The sequence below is a fragment of the Musa acuminata genome, chromosome BXJ3-2 (assembly GCF_036884655.1).
Source record: "Musa acuminata AAA Group cultivar baxijiao chromosome BXJ3-2, Cavendish_Baxijiao_AAA, whole genome shotgun sequence".
NCBI lineage: Eukaryota > Viridiplantae > Streptophyta > Magnoliopsida > Zingiberales > Musaceae > Musa > Musa acuminata.
Window position 1 is genome coordinate 6,492,705 of NC_088350.1, and position 20,815 is coordinate 6,513,519.

General features: G+C 39.2%; 1 protein-coding gene across 7 annotated transcripts in view; it reads right to left on the reverse strand.

The window, feature by feature from the left end:
* Positions 1-592: 592 nt before the first annotated feature.
* The window catches only part of LOC135585258 (phospholipase D zeta 1-like), an 84,441-nt gene continuing 64,218 nt past the window's right edge, over positions 593-20,815 (reverse strand). For 3 of the 7 annotated variants that reach the window (XM_065140417.1, XM_065140419.1, XM_065140422.1), the window contains 7 exons: positions 19,059-19,205; positions 18,780-18,977; positions 14,844-14,945; positions 7,654-7,785; positions 7,220-7,285; positions 1,192-1,253; positions 593-1,112 (listed from right to left, as the gene is read on the reverse strand). In XM_065140417.1, the coding sequence (XP_064996489.1) occupies positions 863-1,112; positions 1,192-1,253; positions 7,220-7,285; positions 7,654-7,785; positions 14,844-14,945; positions 18,780-18,977; positions 19,059-19,205 (957 nt within the window). In that variant the 3' untranslated portion in view covers positions 593-862. Of the gene's footprint in view, positions 1,113-1,191; positions 1,254-7,219; positions 7,286-7,653; positions 7,786-8,438; positions 8,584-14,843; positions 14,962-18,779; positions 18,978-19,058; positions 19,206-20,815 lie in introns of those variants that run through there. The other 4 variants (XM_065140420.1, XR_010494600.1, XM_065140421.1 and 1 more) reach the window with 4 other exon arrangements.

Genomic DNA, 20,815 nt, shown 5'->3' on the forward strand with positions numbered 1-20,815 from the left:
TAACCCAAATTAGGTCGGGCCATGGGATATTAACTGAGCCGATTCAATAGCAATCGGTTGGTTCAACGAGCCTATCACAGCCTGTTGTCATTTGAGAAAAAAGAGATGCCCTAAAGTAAAAACGAATATGGGAGTCATCTCGTAATACTGTTTTGTGTGGTAAATACAAATTTGTAAATATGTAATATGTATATATATATATGTATATATATATATATGTATATATATATATATATGTATATATATATATATGTATGTATATATATATATATATAGGGTGCAGGGGCCCGAGGAAACGTGTTATGCTGTCTATTGAACTAGACTTTTGGCGTCAAATATAATAGAATTTTGACCACTGCTCGCACGATTGCCCCAAAAATAAAAGGACCTCTGAACAAATCAAAATGCAGTGCTCGAGGAAACATGTTATGCTGTCAATTGAACTAGACTTGTGGCGTCAAATATAATAGAATTTTGACCACTTGCTCGCACGTTTGCCCTAAAAATAAAAAGACCTCTGAACAAATCAAAATGAAGTGCTGTTAAGTGCAACTTCAATTGAGAAAGATAAAGGAAATAAAAAAGAAAGGGAGAAAAAATAAAAACTTTACTATTTCCATTTTTCAAAGAATCAACGAATAGTTGACTGAGCCATCCAAATAATTTATAACATTTTATTTTTGCCCCACTACTAGTCCTTTCAAGAGCCTCATTTTTTCTTCTTCTTTCTGTGACAAATGTTTGATACCTTTACAAGCTATGCCGGCTGCCTCATTAAGTGGTGTACAACACTTCGATGTTGTAAGAGTAACAAATGTACAACCTTTAAACTTAGAAAAGTAACAAAATGAATGAATAGAGCCTAATGGAACACCTGAGATGATGCGTAGAACTCACCTTCACTGAAGCCTGGTCTCAGATCCTCATTGCACATAAAGTCCAAAGGGAAAGAAACAAGATGACCTCTGATTGATTGCAGTCTCTCCATCGGGTCCGTGTGTTTGACATTTCCATTCTGATAAGTCTCCAGTTTCTCAGGAGTGATTCCTAAATCAATGGTTGTATGTCCGAGTTTCTCCTTCCAGATGTTGGTGTTTTGTCGGAAAGCAGCCCTGCATATGTTTGACATCGTCGGCGATTAATGTCTTAGCAGGAAAGTTTGAGCATAGATATCTGAAAATATGATTGTACCTTGAGTGGATAAGATCACTGGGTACACATGAAAAGACATCCTGGTAGATCATGGTGTTTGTCTGCCACAGAAACAGAGTTTAATAACTTGGGTTTGAAATAAGCTATACAAGGCAAACAACAGGCTGATCTGGTACCACAGCCAATACAAAATCCTTACTCCACAAGGAATCAATTTATGAAATTGACTCCAAAGTCTTGTAAAACAAGAATATATGTTGAAACCTTTCTAGCATGGTATATATATGTCATGCCGTTTTGCATGCACCACTGAATCAGCACAAGCCAATAACTAACTTGGCCATGTTTCATCACATATATCATGGTTCAGCATGGTAACATGGTACAGATCCAACATGGCTTGGCACATGCCATCAATCCATGATGATAGCACAACAGTCTTCCTCGACTCCTTCAAGAGATGGGTTAATTCCTATATTAAATGAATTCAAAATGAATATTTATTTAGAAAGTTTTGCCTACAGAGACACTATATAAATGCATCCAACACATTGACAATAATACTTGGTGATATCTTCTATTAAAGTGAACAAGAAGGGGTATGATAAAAAACAGCTACATTTAAGGGCAATCCTAAACAAAACTCAATGAAATCACCAAGCATGTCAAGTTATATTCATTGGATACTCTCTTCCAAGATGACCAGATTTTAGCTAACCACAAACCTTTTGGCTCAAGACACCACAAATATTAGATGATGGAAACTTCAGTTTACTGGTTAGACATTTAGACCTTCATGCTCTTATATTGGTAAGGAAAAAGTTTGCCCTTTTATCACAAAAAGAGCAATATAGAGTCTGAAGCATCTGCAAAAACAAACCAAACATGATCCTTCTAGATTTGTTGATCCATTTGGAGGAAAGATTTGGTGATCTTGATCCTTCCTACAAGTGGACTTATGCTTTGTGGAGGATTGATAGAGTTGTTGAAACACAAGAGAAAACTGAAAGGAAAACGATCTAGATTGCTTCTTGAAAAGGAATACCTACAACTAAGAAGAGACTTCTTGAACAACAAGTTTGGAATTCTTGAACGATAGCTTGAACTTCATGTGTGATAGCTTGGACTTCATGAGTGATCCTCGGACTTCTTGAGGCTGCAATCTATGGCCTCTCCCTTTCTCCTCTTCTTTCTAGCCGCCGACTCTTCTTTCTTAGGCTGCTGCTGATCTCCTCTTCTTTCTAGCCACCAACTCTCCCTTTCTAGCCGCCAACTCCTCTTTTTATAAAAAGATTTGTACAGGGGAGGACTCCTAACTAGAGTAGCACTCTCAATCGGAGTCCAACTCTTTTTCCAATTCAGTTCCAACTCGGATTGAGTTGGGTTGAGCTTTGAGCTGGCTGAACTTGAGCTCTGAGTTTGAGTTTGAGTCGGCCAAATTTGAGATGAGTTGGAATATGAATTGAACGGAGTTTGAGCTGAATTGGAGTATGCCTTGAACCGAGTTTGAGCTGAATTGGGGTATGCCTTGAACCGAGTTTGAATTGAATTGGGGTGTGCCTTGAACCGAGTTTGAGCTGAATTGGGGTATGCCTTGAACTGAGCTTTGAGCCATGATCATGGCTTCCCCAATTTGACGATTTAGCTCCTATTTAATGTGAAATTGAAGATAGGGAAACTCTACTTCATTGGCTTTTTTCGTGAACCACCTTGCTGAATTCGGCTTTTTTCTTTTGCATTTTACTCGGAAGCTGTTTTTATGTCTCCTCGTCTTGTGGTAGGAACCTTCTTTTTAAGGATGGTATCTTTGTCTAGAATCTACTCTTAGTCGATCACCAAGTCATCTATCGAAGGCAGCTTCTTACTCAGCTTGTTATCCGGTGATGTCCCAAATGCCTTTCTCCACATTCACAACTGAGTACATCTCCTTGTACGAAGGCAACTTAAATTGGCAAGTGTTGTCTCCTATTTGCTTTAAGACTTTGAACGGTCCATATCGGATAGGCTCGAGTTTCTTTCCTTATCCTTTCGTTCATTCCTTCCCTAGGTGCATGCAACTAGACAAGGCCACCTTGGTACTGACCCTTAATGCAGTGTCGATCTAATCGCTCTTTGTACTTTTGCTGAGCCTGCTGAGCTCGTTAAACTTCATCGTGGTTGTTCAACTTCCTCGTGCACTTGTCGGATGTGCTCGAGAAATTTCTGGGCTACGTTGTCTTTTTTGGAGGTTTGTGACGTTGAATTGAACATAAAATGCATATCATAAGGACTTCGGTGTAACGCAAGTAATTTTTTGTTGATCAGGTAGTTCTTCTGAGATCCTTGGAACATCTTAAAGTTGTATGTCACGGGTTGGCTATCTTGTATCAAAACAACAACCCTCATCACATGTCTGGACGCATCCACCTCCAACTCGAACAATCTTTATAAGTTTAGCAAGGCTAGGACAAGAGCCTCACTAATACTCCTCTTCAGAAAGAGAAATGTATCCTTGTGTTTTGTCATCCACTCGAAGCTTTGACTTACCTTGGTGAGGGAGTACAATGTTGTGGCAAAGACAAAGAAGTTTTGGATGGGCTTACGAAGATATTGGCATGCCCCATGAAGCTCTGAACCTTCATGACCATCCTCGACCTCGGCCACTCTTAGATTGCCTTGACTTTGTCCGGGTTGATTTGAAACTTCCCTCCGCTTATGACCAAGCCGAAGTAGATGAGGGTTTGTTTCCCGATCTTGCACTTCTTCTAGTTGACCTGCACTTGGTGTTTCTCTAAAAGGTCGAACACCTTCTGCATGTGCTGAATGTGTTCTTTGCTCCATCGACTATAGATGAGGATGTTATCGAGGTAGATGAGTCATCAATGTGTGAATGGAGGACATTGTCCATCAACCTCATGAATGTGGCAAGGGCGTTGTAAAGTCTAAATGACATGATTAGCCAGTTGAACACTTGATGTGTTTTGAAGGCTGTCTTCCATGTGTCTTCTTCTCGAACTTAGACTTAATGATAGTAGCGTGTTGGCATTGATCCAGCACTAGTTTGATGAAGATGGTAGTGTGATGGAGCTGATCTAGCAAGTCATCTATCCTAGATAGGGGATACCGATTTATTGTGATCTTATTCAAGGCACGATAGTCAATGCACATATACCATCCTCCGTTCTTCTACAACATCACCACCTATGATCCACAAGGAACAACTCAGTTTGGTGATGTTGTTCTCGATTAGCTCAGTCACTTATCATTAGATATTTTCACCCTCCAAAACTGAGTTTTGGTACATGCTGAGATTCGATAGAGGTGCATCAGATATGAGTTGTATTTTATGCTCTATTGCTCGTCATGGAGGTATTCCATTGTTTTCGATGAAGAGATTCGAATACCGATTGATGAGTTCCTATAACTTTCCACCATCCTCTTTCTTGCATGCTAAGTCTTTCATTCCCGTGTTGACCAGTAGGATAAGCATTAGCACAAATTTTTGGCACTTGTTCACCATCCTTTTTGCTTGGCCGGTTATTATGAGATCGATTGAACGTCCATTTTTTTTCTTGCTTAATGATGAACCTTTTACCAAAACTCGTATTGCTGGGGCTAGCGGTAGTAGACATCTTAATCCCAAAAGTATGGACTTACGAATATTACTTGGTTTATGTCAAGGGCACCACTTCGCATTATACCTCATTGATGTATTTGCTAGTGATGGCAAAGCGAAACTTGCACTATCGATCTATCCTTATCTCCACACTTTTCTGGATCCAACTCAATAGATATGGGTTTAGATGAGGTATGGTTTGTAGGCCAAACTTCTGGACCAAGCTTCTTTTGAATGCCGATGTCAATTTCTTTTTTCACCTAAATTTTCAAAAGGAATAGCTCCTCCCGAACCTTTGGACTGGGGGTCGAACTTGAGTCTATAATCTTCAGCCTCACCATCAGTGATAGACTTGGATCCGCAAGATCAATCGTCGCAAACTTGGTAGAATCTTCATTAGTGATCATAGATATTATCCGTCAACTTTGGTCGTTCTTCTTCTACATTTTTGGGAAAAATTCTGGGTAAACCTTTCGACACTTTTTTCTTATATGTGCAATTTTACAGTGACCACAAAAGAGGTCACTTTTCTTCGAGCAAGAACGATTCTTACTATTCTCAAAATTTTTCTCGACCTTCAAGGAACCCTCTTTGGTCTTCTCCACAACCCTGCCACTGTGGGTTTGGTTCTTCCTTTTGATCAGCATGGTCATTCCACTAGTGCTCGATATGTCATGAACCTTGAAGAGGCACAATTCGGTACTGATCTGGGTGTGCAAATCAACAGTAAACTTCATCACCGTCGAGTGGTTGTTGAAGGAAATTCTGAGTGCCAACGGTTGTTTTTAAAACTCAATGGTGTAGTTTGCACTATTGGTCTTGTCCTTATGCACGCTATGCCATCTTTTCCATCGATTTCGAGGTAGCCCATCAGATAGAGTTCTTGTCGAGTGAGTCTTTTAAATTGCCCTTATGTAATCTCTTTGTTGCCATAGGATCACAAGTAGACGTTCCACTCTACTAGAGCATGGCTGATCAACTTGACTCGCATGAGCATGACTTTGTCTTTGCTACTATATGTAGGTGTCAGGTTGATCAAGCCGCACATTTAACATCTCTGCATTGATAAAGCAGTCGTAGGAGGGGAAATCAATCCATACCTCAACTTGGAAAGGTCGGAACCTTCGCCTTCACCACTGGTTTTGCAGCATCATCATCATCACGGTGCATTTTAGTGAACTGATTTTGTTTGTCAACGAAGATAGCTCCTCCTTTGTTCTAGCACGCTTATCTCCATCATTTTTCACTGCCGTGTTGGCTTGAGATCAGATCGAATCCATCACGTTCTCCACCTTTTGCATGAGCACTGCGACTTGGGTAACAAGATTCGACGATGCTACTGGAGTAATTCAGGCCATCATGTCATCGGCTCTTTTCATTGGCGATCAAGGTTAAAACTCCTAAACTCCTGAAGTTCTTCCCCTAATCTTTATATCCTTTCCTCATGGTAACCATCCTAGGTGAGGATAGATGTTCTAATACCACCTGATATGTTTTGGGAAAGGACTTGATGATTTTGATCCTTCCTTCAGGTGGATTTAATGCTTTGAGGGAGACTCAATAAAGGTACTGAAAGAAGAGAACAAAGGCAAAACAATCTAGATTTTTTCTTGAAAAAGAGTACTTAAACACGAATCTATGAACGGACTTCTTGAGCGATAAAGCTCCGACTTCTTGTGGATAAGCGCTAACTTCTTGAGGCTGCAGTTTGCTGTCGCCTCTAGCTTTCTCTCCTCTTTAAGGGCCAGCTGCTCCCTTCTTTGTTGTGACTCCTGCTGGTCAAGGGCTTTCTCTCCTTCTAGGACTGGCTGGCGCTGTTCGTTTCTGGTGATCTTTGGCTGCCTAGAGGACTGCTAATCGGAGTCCAACTCTACTTCTAATTCGAGCCCAACTCGGATTGGGCTGGGTTGAGTCTTTGAGCTGGTCATACCTGAGCTTTGAGCTTGAGTTTGGCCGAACCTGACTCGAACTAAGTTTGAGCTAAATTGGAGTAGGACTTGGACTAAGTTTGATCGTCCCTGATCGCTTGTCTATTATAACAAGGCAATCCAGAAGAAACATAGCCTGGTCCAACCCCAAAACCTGATCGAACCAGGAACCATATTGAAGAAAGTGATAGGGGTACCATGATCTTCCCTGGTTGCCACATAGGGCCTGTAACCCTATGACTTCGAGAGGAATTAGGATCTAGGATCGACCCCATTACTAATCCTATCAGGAGTTCATCCAAAGGCAATCAGTCCTATTTCTTTCTAGTCTAATGTGTTTAGGATATAGTCAATGGTGGTCTATAAATAAATACTTGGTAATATCTAGTGCTGGTAGAAAATAATATATTACATAAGGTGACCAATCATGGAATGACAAGACTTCTGGATGACGAGCCAAAGTAGTCACAATGTTCAAAGGAAAACAATGGATTGAACTGCCACAAGAAAATTAGTTGTTTCCTAAAGGTTTCAGTTTCCTCACCTTAGCAGTTGCCGTCCAGATGTCCCTATATGTTGCATTGGTGACAGGATCCCTGATCTGACTTATCTGTATGAACCAAATAATGAGATTACAAGTAAAACATGAGAAAATCCAATAAGCTTTTAAGCATTATTCAAGGTCAAACACATTTTTGTAACTGTGATATAATGCATCACTGTCAGTGAAGGATCCATCTTAGCAAGTTGCCTTCAAACAGACAAATTTTCCATGTGACATACAAAAACTGAAGAAGAGATCATTGAAGGATATCTGTGAATCTTTAGATGTATTTGGGTATCCAAAAGGAACACCCAAGATACGGTTTCACCATAACACTAGTCACAGAATGCTACTAGAGTTCTTGAAACCTGGTGAACTTACTAAAAATAAAAATAAAAAGACAATCTTTTGAATAGTATACAAAGTTAACAAACCTCTTCAGCACGAAGACCCAGGTGTTCTTGCCATAGTGAGAGGCGAAGACTAAGAGAAAATTTTCCAGCTTTCCATGGATTTCCATTCATATATGATTCAACAAATTCTTTATCTTCGATAAGAACACCAATCTGAGCAAGCAACACATGCCACCATTAAAAGGAATTACAAAGCATTGTTAAATAGGCAAAATAATATAAAAATAAAACTTTTGCCTGGAAAGAAATCAATAAACTAAAAGCAGATAACTGAGGCTCAAAGAAAATTTTCCAGCTTTCCACGGATTTCCGTTCATATATGATTCAACAAATCCTTTACCTTTAACAAGCACATCAATTGGAGCAGGAAATGAAATATAAAGCTTTGGTAAATAGGCAACACAATACAAAAGTAAAATGTCTGCCAAGAAACGAATAAGCTAAAAGAAGATGGCCCAGGCTCAAATAACTTTGACAAATTCCAGCAACATTTGAATTTTTCTCCAAAAATTTTACTCCTTCCAACTATTACATAATATGTGTGATTGGTGCCTCCAGCAGATCTCAAATTCCTGACCTTGTAAGTGCGCACACTGCACTTTGACCACTTTGATGTCTCCTCGAAGACAACTTCTGAAGTTTTCAGAATTGTCATCCTTAAAGATTGAATTTAAGCATACTTGTCTATGGCATAACATTAAAGGTAGAGTTAAAAAAACTGATGAGAAGTACAATATCTATTTTCCCACAACTTTCTAGATAATTTACTATTGCCACTAACAAGGATTGAAATTTTGTATCGTACCGGAGTTTTGAACTTCGCTCAGTACGGTACGATACTATATACCGAGTTATCACGGACTTATCTGATTTTGCCTAAGTCGTGTGGCACCCTTGCGTGTCCGTCCGTAAAGGTCAACCTCCCCGAAACCTCCTATGGTCCCTTAGGACCTACAAAAGAGAAAACGGATTAGAGAAAGCGTCTCATTTGGGATCCACAAACAATCATTTCAGGAAACACTTCATAACCAATGCAAATTAGAAACAAACTTCACAAGCTCTGAACGCTCGCACAATAAAAGATCCAAAATGGTCCACTATAGACCGAACATCTCTCAAAGCGTCCACATGATACAAACTTTATTTAAAAGCCTAAAACGACCACCAAACCCAACTAAATGGGGCTATTAAGCCTTCGACCTTCCCTCTACATGCTGTGGAAAGCATGAATAAACCAAAAGACACGGACATACATGAGCATTACATTAAACACCCTATTTACAGTTTTGTCCGTGACATTCTCCCCCACTTATTCCTTCGATGTCCTCGTCAAAGTCTTTGCCAACGCTGCAACTCCTCACCTTCGCTGAGTCTTCAATCTTTTGCTCCACCTACAATGCGCCTCCTGGCTCCCAACTGCTCTCCGCCGCTGTTGTTGAGTAGTCGAACTGTTGATCTACCATACTGTTTCAACTCGCCAATGACTCTGACTCTAGTGCGGGGTTGGCTGAGTTGTATTAATCCTTGTTGGTTCCTGCGGATCTTTCAAATGAAGGAAAAAACAATTCTTACTATGCACCAGTCTCTCAAATGTCTCATCCTGCTTGAACTGGGTGGATGCTTTTGGAGCTTTAACGAGCATCGCCTCGTAAACTTTTGAAATTTTTGGGTCCTTACTCCATAAAATTTGCCCATCGACTCTTCTTTTACTTAGTTGTCACTTCCAAGTATGTTCGTATCACTTTCGCTTTCGATTGACATTCTGTTGGGAAATGAAGCGGATAATCTACTCTCAGTAGCACTGATCACCATTGGTGAGGATTTGACAACTATTGTCTTTCATTTGATTTCTTCGAAGGGTCTTTAAACATGTGCATAGCTCTTTTACTTGATATATATAATAAGAGAATTGGGGTACTCGGTTTCGCCCATTCTCTTAAGAGTTGAGAAGGCAAAGGTTACTTTGATTTCGCTTGCCTCCTCGAGGGTTATACTCCATGCATCGAGCTGGTTACTGGCCTTAGCTTGCTTTATGCTCACACTTCCGAAGCACTTAAAGTGTTTGCACTGCTTGCGTTGAGTTAGTTACTATGATTCACTTTCCCAATGCAATCGAACTTCTGGAATGCAGGAAGTTTTCACCCCAACTTGGAATAAGTCTCTAATAGTTTTAGTCGCCTCTGAGATTATACCGTCTTCTCCATCAACCCAGCCGCCTACTCCATTGAGTAGCAAAGGTACAACACCGCATACTGCCTGCTTCGTTCCTTGGTCGTACACTCTTGCATCAACCCAAAGTCCTCCACTTTCGACTATCTTGATGAGAAGCTTGTTAACACCGGTCTACATTCTCCATCTCCTCGACCCTTTTCACGACCAAACGCTTTACCTCCATGAGAGCAAGGGATCGATAACTTCACAAAAGTCCTGCCTTTATGGTACCATAGTGTTGCCATGCCCATGGCCTTACCATCCGTCGCTTCGCATCTGCATCCCTTTCTTCGCGATCGGTAGATCTGTCTCTATGGCACTCCTCCGAGTCCACCTTCATTCTAACCGATACTTGGTTTTGGGTAGCTAAGTCCATCTGGACTCGTTGTCGCTTCCTCGTCCCTTTCGACCCCCTACTTCAACACCTCTATGTTCTCCAAGCAATTCCCCTTTGGTCGATGGAAAGACAAATTACAACTCCCATGCATAGCCTTTGCCATCATGTTGTATGGTTCGCACCGATTCTATTCTTCTTAGCTTCCTTGTTAGTAACGTTCACTTACTCGGCCTTGTCCTCTGACTTGTCGGGCTCCCTTAAGCGAATATGGGCTCTGGAGCAGTCCAACTCTCCAGCCGCTCTGATCATACCTCTGCATGATCAAGTCCTCCCATGGGACTCACTAGCACTTGCATTCAAACTTTTCTCTCGGTGGTACACAACCCTCATATGTTGATGACCAAGGCTTTCATCCAATGCAAAATTCGATGCATGCATGGAAGACCCACCTCTATGGTACTATGGCTTTCACTCCTTGAATTCATAGCCCTTCTTGCCATCGTGTTGTTCACTGAAGTGCAACTCCCAGGAGCTCCCAATCATACCTCCGTATGATATAGTCCCTCACGAGACTAGATTCGTGTGTATCACATTGCCACGAACTGTTCCACCACGATCCGTTACACCATGTCGCCTCTTGGTGACATCTCCATTGCATTCTAATCCTTATGGGATAAACTCAGATTGTGATCCCTCTATGTGTGGCCTTTGCCAACACATCGTAGGGCCTCTTCCACCATCAATTGTGTTCACTCATTTAGCAATCTACCTTCGTCCACCCGCTCTCAAGTCACACGTAAACGAAACACCGCTCTAGGACAGTTCATCACCTAGTAGCTCCCTAAGTCCACCGACTTCGCTGAAATTAGTGCATCATTGTCCGGATCTTGGGCCTCTGTCCCTACCAGCTCAATCTCCGCTGCGCATCGCTCCCTTCATGGCAACTTAAATGGTAACACTGTGGTATATTCTTCAAGAGTATCCATCTCCGCATCCTCTTGCCTCATGCTAAGGCCTTCTGAACCTAACTTCGCCTTCGCAAGTTGAGTCATCTTAGTTCCTCCATCAAATGCCTCTCCGAGATAAGGTGCATGTGCCCAAAAGCTTCATTCGTCTTTGGCACCATGCAAGATGAGTCTACTCCATTAAAATGAAGGACCCATGAAACGACATGATCTTACTCTTGCCTCTGTAAGAGTTCATGTCCTTGACCTCTATCTGAGGAAAGCTCTGTGCCTCCGCTCCATATTTCATCTTCTCTGTTGACTCCCTTCATGCGGCTTGGGTACTTCGTCAAGTTACACCCAAGTTGCTACGCTCCTCGATTTGCATTGAGTTGATGATGGTCCTCACGCCCACCATTCCACGAGTCAGCCCTCCATCGAGTCTGATCTCCATATCGACTCTAAGTGTACCTTCATCTTGTATTGCCTTGGGTCGCTCCCCCACTTGATCTCGCAATGCATTATCTCAAGCGAGATCATGCGATGACTCCTCGCTACTCGCTTGGTCCGTTGAGCTTTATGAAGTTGTTTTGAGGTACTCCTCAACATGTGCGGTTCGTTGCACATGGTTCTCCCTCTGAAGAGCCCAAAGACTTATCCCTCCTGGATATCTGTCCTGTTGGAGCAACTTCTCTCTTCGTTTCCCTCTCTCTGAAAGTTTCGAAGACCACCATCCCCTTGGACTACTCTGTCTTGCTGAACAAACTGTGCATTGTTCCATCTTCCGCAAACACACTTGCTAGATTGCGACACCACATCACTACAGCCCCCGCTGCACCCCTCAAGGCCTAGCAACATGCTGAACTTGCTGCACACTTCAACCTTCTACGGAGGTATCCTTCTCATGCTGAAGAGAAAGTTTCAATGCTCCATGGCACCGAGTTTTGGTTGCCTTGGGATGGCCACGAACACTCCATCGTTCGTATACAAGCCTTTGCATGAGTACCGAATTCTTCGAGTTAGCAATTCCCCTTACCTCTGTAAGCTTTGCACAACTTTTTTGGTCGCTGAACAACCCATTCCACCTTACACGGTCTCATTCTTTACCAAGCGCCTCGCTTGCCTTGAGCACCATCAAGTATGGTTGCCAACGTTGAGTCGTGGCTCAAACTTAGCCATCCCAACTTTGTACGCTATATATTCTTCTCAGCTTACTTGTCCTCATGGTGCCTCTTACGTGAAGGGTCGGTCATTCCTCTGAATACTAATCTCAGATGCCCGCTCCTTTGAGCGACTCCTTTTTCCTATATCTCCATACCCGCTTTCCCCCAAACGGTCGCGCATACTGGCTGCCGTCAACGCAGCCCCGCTAGGTCCCCCACGTTTGCATGATAAGTGTTTCTATGAGTGCTTGTCCCGCTCTGACATCATCTGTCATGGACTTAGATAGTTTTGCCTAAGTCGTGCGGCACCCTTGCGTATCCGTCCGCAAAGGTCATCCTCCCCGAAACCTCCTATGGTCGCTTAGGAACTATAAAAAAGAAAACGGGTTAGAGAAAGCGCCTCACTTGGGATCCACAAACAATCATTTCAGGAAACACATCATAATCAATGCAAATTACAAACAGACTACACAAGCTCTGAACGGTCGCACAACAAAGGATTCAAAACGGTCCACTACAGACCGAACATCTATCATAAGTGTCCACATGACACAACCTTTATTTACAAACCTAAAACGGCCACCAAACCCAACTAAAATGGGGCTATTAAGCCTTCGACCGTCCCTCTACATGCTGTGCAAAGCATGAACAAACCAAAAGACACAGACATATATGAGCATTACATTAAACACCCTGTTTATAGTTTTGTCCGTGATAGAATGGTATGCTAGGGCGTACCGAGCGATACACCTAATTTAGGCATAAAATCCTCCGAAAATACCTTAAAATAAATAAAAAGTTATGATAGAGTTTTTAAGTTAGAAATAAATATAGTAATAGTATAATTTAATAAAATCAATCTAAATTAGATAAGAATAGTATCACATCCATTTCGGACTTTGAGGAATAGCCTTGTGCAAGGTTCGTATTTCAATCTGTTACGGATTGTCCTTTTGTAAATATTAAAATATTTATAAAAAATTATTTGAATTGTTAGATTATTTTGTTACACTATAAACTTTAAATTCAAATGAATTAAATAATCACATATGTAGATATACCTGATTGTTGTTTCTACCACCAAAATGAACGCCTCCACGGGTGGTGGATCGGGGTCCATGGTCCTATATATCTGCATATCAACATGATATGTTTGTTGGACCCAATCATGAAATTGATCCCACGACATAATTTATTGACCCAATCATGAAATTGATCCTACGACATAGTGTATTGATATATCGTATGCCATTGGTGCATCAATGTGGTGATGATCGTAGGTTGATCATCATGGATCGCATTTGTCTGAGGCGGCTCTTGAGGTATATATTGGTGAATGTTAATGCTTCTACTTTCGCTACTGATCTGTTGCTCTGTATCATACTGTTGCTCAGAGAAGTATAACCAACTATCACCGTACTACTATTGGCCGATTATTCTTTATAATACGATGGCTATGAATACGATGATTCTCTACATCATGAAGGCTCTGTCATATCTGCTCAAATTCATCCACTGTCTTTCCCTTCCCCTTCCTCTTCAATGCATAAACTTGACCAATACTTTGTCAAGTTCTATAATCAGAATCTTGAGTGGCATGTATAAAATATTGCACCTCGGTCCATGAGTAAAATACATATCTCTTGATTAAAAGTTCTTTCTCTTAATCTTCTCAAATTAGCCTCGATTCAATTCACAAATCGTCGCTTTGTAGAGTTTAGGAAAGTGCAAATATAAGAAAAAATGAGTTTGAGGTAGTTGAAGAAAGTGTGAGAGTGAAATGGAGTGAAATAGAGGAGAATATGAGTTTAAAAACCTATAAGAAAGAGCTCTAATGGTCATTTTGACTGTTGGAGTACTGTTATAGATCGGTAACGATTAATTTTGACCGTTATCGAGCTGCGCCGAACAGTAATGATCGATTTGTTACCAAGTTGTGCCAAGTGATAACGATCGATTTGTTATCGCCCGTATCATCCGATACGGGGCGTTATTGAGCATTCCGCCCGGTAGCGGGTGGTTCGCGTACCGGTATGCTATCGGACTAGTATGTACCGCTTGTACCAGGTAGTATTATTCAAAATTAAAAACCCTGACCACCAATAAGAGCAATGGGAAGTTCAAGAAAATAACTACATTTATAGAAAATTTTCCAAGTCATGTTTCCTTGCATCACTCCAGAAACAAGTCTACTTGGACAAGTTTAGCTATATAAGAAATGAAGGCTAATTTAGTCATCCAATTACTTACTAAGGAAAGGACCCAATGTAGTTATGTACAATAATTAGAATGCTACAGAATACTGAACAATTATGCATGTAGAAGTGCTTTCTGCTTTACATTAAAAATGAAATGATTTACCATACAACAGAATAAAATAAAATTCCTCAAGCGTATGGACAATGTTGATATAAACAGACAAGTGATCTTGAAGCAAGTCTTCAATGAAGTTACAGAATTACAACAATTTAGGTAGTACAAGTATTCTCTACCAATTTTTATTGACTAGATATATTTCTTAAATGCAGAAAACCAAATAAAAAGATAGGATCATACCTCAGAATCTCTAGATCCTAACAAGCTTCTATCATTTATATTAGCTGAACCAACCAATGCCACCCGATCATCAACTATCATCAACTTGCTGTGCACATATATCTGAGAGAAGCAAATGCTATTAACAGGAAATCTTAAGTCATGATCTGTTACAGAATGGGGAAAAATAAAATGTACAAAACACAAAGATTCCTTAAGTAGGTACTTTTCAATAAAAAATTGAGTAGCAGCATATCCACAATTGACCAAGGATGTCATTCAAGAAAGATAATGCAGATCAATAACAGCTGAAACAACAATTTTACCTGATGCTGCTAGATGATTGTAGTTCAAACTTTAAGGTTCAAACCCCAACTACGTACTCCCATACTATGAAATGGACAACTTACTACAAACCATTCACATTTTTTGCAGAATAATCAACAACTATAATGCTTGAGTCAGGCCAAATTATAGCAAAAATTAAATGATCTTACACGTGCAGTCCACTGCTGCATGATTCAAACCAATGATGTGCAAATCCTAATTTAATAAGTTCAGAATTGCACAAGTCATGAGACCTGTGGAATAAGTACCTAAACAAGCATGTAAACTTTTAGACTATTGTTATTACAAAGATCACTGTTTTGGCTACCGGACCCATTTTGGTGATCTATTAGACCGGTACATACCGAGTTGGTGCTCAAGGAACTACAGGCACCCAACGGTCACAGTCGTCCACCCAGCGTGTAAAGGCAAAGGGGAAGGTAGTAGCATCAATCGCATCGTTGGAAAGAATCAAGTTGGGCGACAAGACACCTTCACAATCGCATTCAACAACTCGCTCGATTCAGAGATATGATAGCAACACGGACAGCAGTGCCTCGACGAATGATGGTGGCAATGTCGGGCAATCGTTGGTCTCGTCTACACAACTTGAAGGTGGTGCATGGACCGAGGAGCAATATTTTACACATGCCACCCAAGATTCAGATCATGGAACTCGACAAGGTACTGGTCAAGTTTATGCGTAGAAGAGGAAGGGGAAGGCAATAGATGAATTAGAGCAGATGCGACAGAGCCTACACATGATGTAAACACAGAACGAAGCTCATCGTATTCACAGTCGTCGTATTATGGAGAATCATACGACCAACAGCAGTATGATGATAGTTGGTTATACTTCTCCAAGCAATAGTATGATATAGAGCAATAGATCAGTAGCGAAAATATAAGCTCTAACATTCACCAATATATGCCTCAGGAGCTACCTCGAACAAATATGATTCATAACGATCAACCTATGATCATCACCACATTGATGCACCAATGGCATATGGTATATCAATACACTATGTCATGGGATCAATTTCATAATTGGATCCAACAAACATATCATATTGATATGCAGATGTATAGGATCGAGGACCCCGATCTACTACCCGTGAAGGCCCGTTGTTCGTTTTGGTGGAAGAATCAACAATCAAGTATATTTAAATATGTGATTATTTAATTCATTTGAATTTTAGAGTTTATATTGTAACAAAATAGTCTAACAATTCAAATGATTTTTCTGTAGATATTTCAATATTAACAGAAGGACAATCCATAATAGATTGAAATACGAACCTTGCACAAGACTATTCCTCAAAGTCCGAAAAAGAGGTGATACTATTCTTACCTAATTTACATTGATTTTGCTAAACTTATACTATTACTAAACTTAAAAACCCTATCCTAACTTTTTTTTTTATTTTTAGGTATTTCGAAGGATTTTATGCCTAAATTGGGTGTACCGCTCGGTACACGGTGCCGTACCATACCGAACAAACCTCGAAACACTGGTATGGTACGATATTTCAATTGTTAGTTTAATTATGAATTTATTAATTAACTAATTTTTTTTCTTGTATTTAATCTGATTAAAGTCTAATTAGAGCTAATTAATCTCATTTTCTTAGTTTTGGACCCAATTAAGGATCCTTAGGTATAATTTAGACCTAATCACAACATGGTTATTATTGCTTGATTATGATAGTTGTGGTGGATTAAGGTTAACTAAAGCTAATTAGGGTCTTTATTTTGATTTAGACCAAATTAAAGCAACTAGAGATAACTTATTATATTGTTCTGACTACTCAGCCTCAATGTGTGGTATGGATGGAAGAACATGACTTTACGCATGCCACCCAAGATTTTTATGAAACTCGTGGATCAGCACATCTCGTTTTTGGTCGGGAGAGGGGAAGGCAGTTGACCACTTTAAGCTGATGCGACAAAACCTATACAATGATGACACCGATAGGAGTTCATCGTATTCATAACCACTAGAGGATCTTATTACCACCAGATATATAGTGATGATCAGTTTTTTCAGGTCTAATCATTCTAAGTGATGATAGCCGAAGTTCCAATATACTCCAACCTCTATAGGCCTAAATGCCACAATCATACTTGCCTAAGAAGGCTCCTCGGATAAATGTTATTAATAATGATGGACAATGGTGGTTATAACATTGATACATCAATAATATATGTTTTCAATATAATTTGTCGTGGGAACAATTCTAAAATTCGAAGATTGGGTCTAACAAATCTATCATATCAACATACAAATTCATAGGATCAAGGATCTATATCCATCGGCCGATGAGTCACATCATTCAATTTGATGGTAGAAGATGATATATATTAATGTTATTTTTATGGTTTATTTTGCTCAAATATTTAAGTTTCAACATCTAATCTAATATCTCAACTCAACTTTTTTCTTTGTATGTTATCCACAAGATTAATGAAAGCAACTTTCTTCAACGAAGGACCGAAAAGATAAATTCAATTTTTCATCCATATAACCTAGAATTATAATCATTTATGGCTTAGACACCTTTTTATTCTTATTTAAATTTAACTTATATATAAAGAAATTAGGAGAAAAAATCCTAAAATATATATTTTTTATTTCAGACCATTTTTTGGCATTTTTATCGATTTATGCCAATGTATACTGGTCGGTACATACCAATCAACTAGGGACTGATACGCCTAGTTGACACGATATGATATTTCAACTACTTCTTAATCCTACCTATTAAGCTAAGAAATAAGATTCATCTTTGATTTACAATTATATTGGGGCTTGATACACAAAGAATCAAATTATTAAGCTAAGAAATAAGGTTACCTAATTTACCTAATTTTGAAAAAATTTTCTATTGGATCTTTGCTTCCAACATTTGTCTTGAATTTGGGCTTCTGTTGAACCACCCAGTTCAAAGCGGTCTATGACCTAATCTGTTGTCGGTATCACACATAACGCTCAGTACATATTGGTCTAGGCAGAATGTAGATCTATGCTAAATAAATCCACTAGGAGTAAAAAAGAACCTACAACAGTCCTATTCCAGTCTGAAGGAGCATTTTATTATAGTGATTTTTCTAATATTACTTTCTTTATAATTATTGTTATGTTGCTATAATACTCATAAAAATTGAGAGACTATCCAATAGAATGGATTGGGACAGTGAGCAAGAGATGAGTAAAATTCACTTTCTCATCCTTAAGAGTCTAAAATTCCTATTCATTTATGCCTCATATACACTCTATTCAGACATAAATGCAAAAAAAAAAAACTATTAAATTAGTTTAAAAAAATAAAAGATGGTTTTTTATAATTTCCAGTCATTTTTTTATTTTTTTCCAAAAACTAGTACATACAAATGTACCAACATAAAGAATGCTGGTACCGACCGATATGTACGAATCCGCCCATGGACTGATACCATCAGTCAGCATGGCACGTCAATCCATGACTATGATAATATGAAAATTGTGAATCTTTAAATGAAACTATAAGGTAACACATATGAAATGCAAGAGCATTTTGTATATTGTGTTAGTAAGAAAAGAAGCTTATTATAGGTCCAAGTGAGAATTTTTTTGTACAAGGGAGCTACCTGATTGGTAACCAGATGACCTCCATCACAAAGCCTTCCATATGATCGAAGGCCATAAAATGAAATGAACTCATGTACTTTAGGACCCATTATGTCATAAAGATTCTGCAATATTGAATTTGGTCCTCTACAAATGGTTCGATATTGCCAATGCATTATTGCCCTCACAGATGCAGCACCACCATCATCAATGCCACCCTGTTATGAAGGTTCTCAGGTAAAGAACTAAGGAAAAAGAAAGAGAAAAAGGAAAACAAATATCCTGTTAGTGCACAGTACCTGAAACCCAGGTAACAAGGGTATGATAATAATAACCCTGAAACACTTCTTTTCTTTCTCAGCTCTCATAATACGTTGACACAGTGCTTCCAATACACGATTCCTTATTATGACATCTCCTGAGAGACCTGATATGAAAAACTGGTTCTGGGAAAAGGTAGAGATGGCAGACATTCAGAAATTGGTAAAGAGATAAATGATATTCTGGCTGAGAATGTCAATATAGAATCAGAGATACACATAAAAAATGATGCTTTTCTAGATTTTTTTTAAGAGCCTGAATAAAAGTGTAGCTGGAAATAAGCCACGTCATTGAGAAAGTGCTGCATTTTCTAGTCATTACAAGGAAGAAATTTCAAAATTAAACACACCAAACACAGAATATTTTACCCATATCAGTTTAGTATGTCTCAATAGTTATTACTACGCTAAACACCACCATGAATAAATATATGGCCAAAGGAAAACATCCAAGGTAAGAAATCACAAATTATTAGAAAATTTTAAATTCTTAGCAGGGTTCTGCATCAAAATTTGAACATGAAGAATGACGCCATAACAAGAAGGGCATCTGAAGCAATAATCAGATAGAAGGCAAGAAAAGATGGATGACAGCAATCAGAAACTAACTTGTTTGAACAGAAACAATGCCCTGAGAACTCAATATCTACTGGATTAGGAGCATCCTTTTCCTTTTTTGTTGGAACAGTGTGGGAGGCATGTTTGTTTTGTCAGCCAAAAGCCTTCTTTTTTTCTATTTATCCCTCATCTCCCTTCTTTTCTCGTGTATTCTTCTTTATTCTAAACTACTTTTGATATTGTTACTGAACTACAGTATTCTCTTTCATTTGTTAATTTGTTAAAAGTATGAGATATGAGAAGCTACTGTAATTTGTATAATCTTGAGTTGGAAATTGCAAATAGTTTGCTTCTTGTGCATATTCTTCTCACATATTTCGTTGTGCCTGTCATGTATGACAGTCCATAAATGGCATTTTCTCATTGCAACATGTCGCCCTATGTAAGCTACTCACAAAAGATCAATCCCTTATCCTCCATTACAGCAAACAAGTCTACATCTTCTCTGTAAAACATGTGGATAGTTTTAATTTTTTCTGCTTTTGCAAAACTTGCTTTTAGCATTTTCTTTATCATAAATTTGTACAACATAATCACATTATTCAATTGAAATCAGATTCATGCAATACTGTACATAAGTACAAGTATCCTAGACCATGGACAACGACAATAGCGGAGTTATTGCTCAACCGACTACTGTCCAGGTCTAGTTGATCATTTTATCTTAATTATTTATTCAGACCATAGTTTTTCCTAGATTGGTATATGGTATTATATGTTGAATATGAATTATATACTAGCTAAACCATTACTGCCTACTGCCACAATGTCACAGACAAACTTCGAAACAGGATGTTTGATATAATGCTTATGTATGTTCGTGTCTTTTGGTATGTTCATACTTTGTACAGCATGTAGAGGGACGGCCGAAGGCTTGATAGTCTCATTTTAGTTAGGTTGGTGGCCGCTTTAGGCTTGTAAATAAAGATTGTCATGTGGACACGTATGAGAGATTTTCGGTCTATAATAGACCATTTTATCCTTTGTTGTGCAACTGTTCAGAGCTTGTAAAATCTGTTTGTAATTTGCATTGTCTATTAAGTGTTTTCGGAGATGTTTGCTTGTGGATCCCAAATGAGGCGTTTTCTCTAACCCGTTCTCTCTTTTGTGGGTCCTAA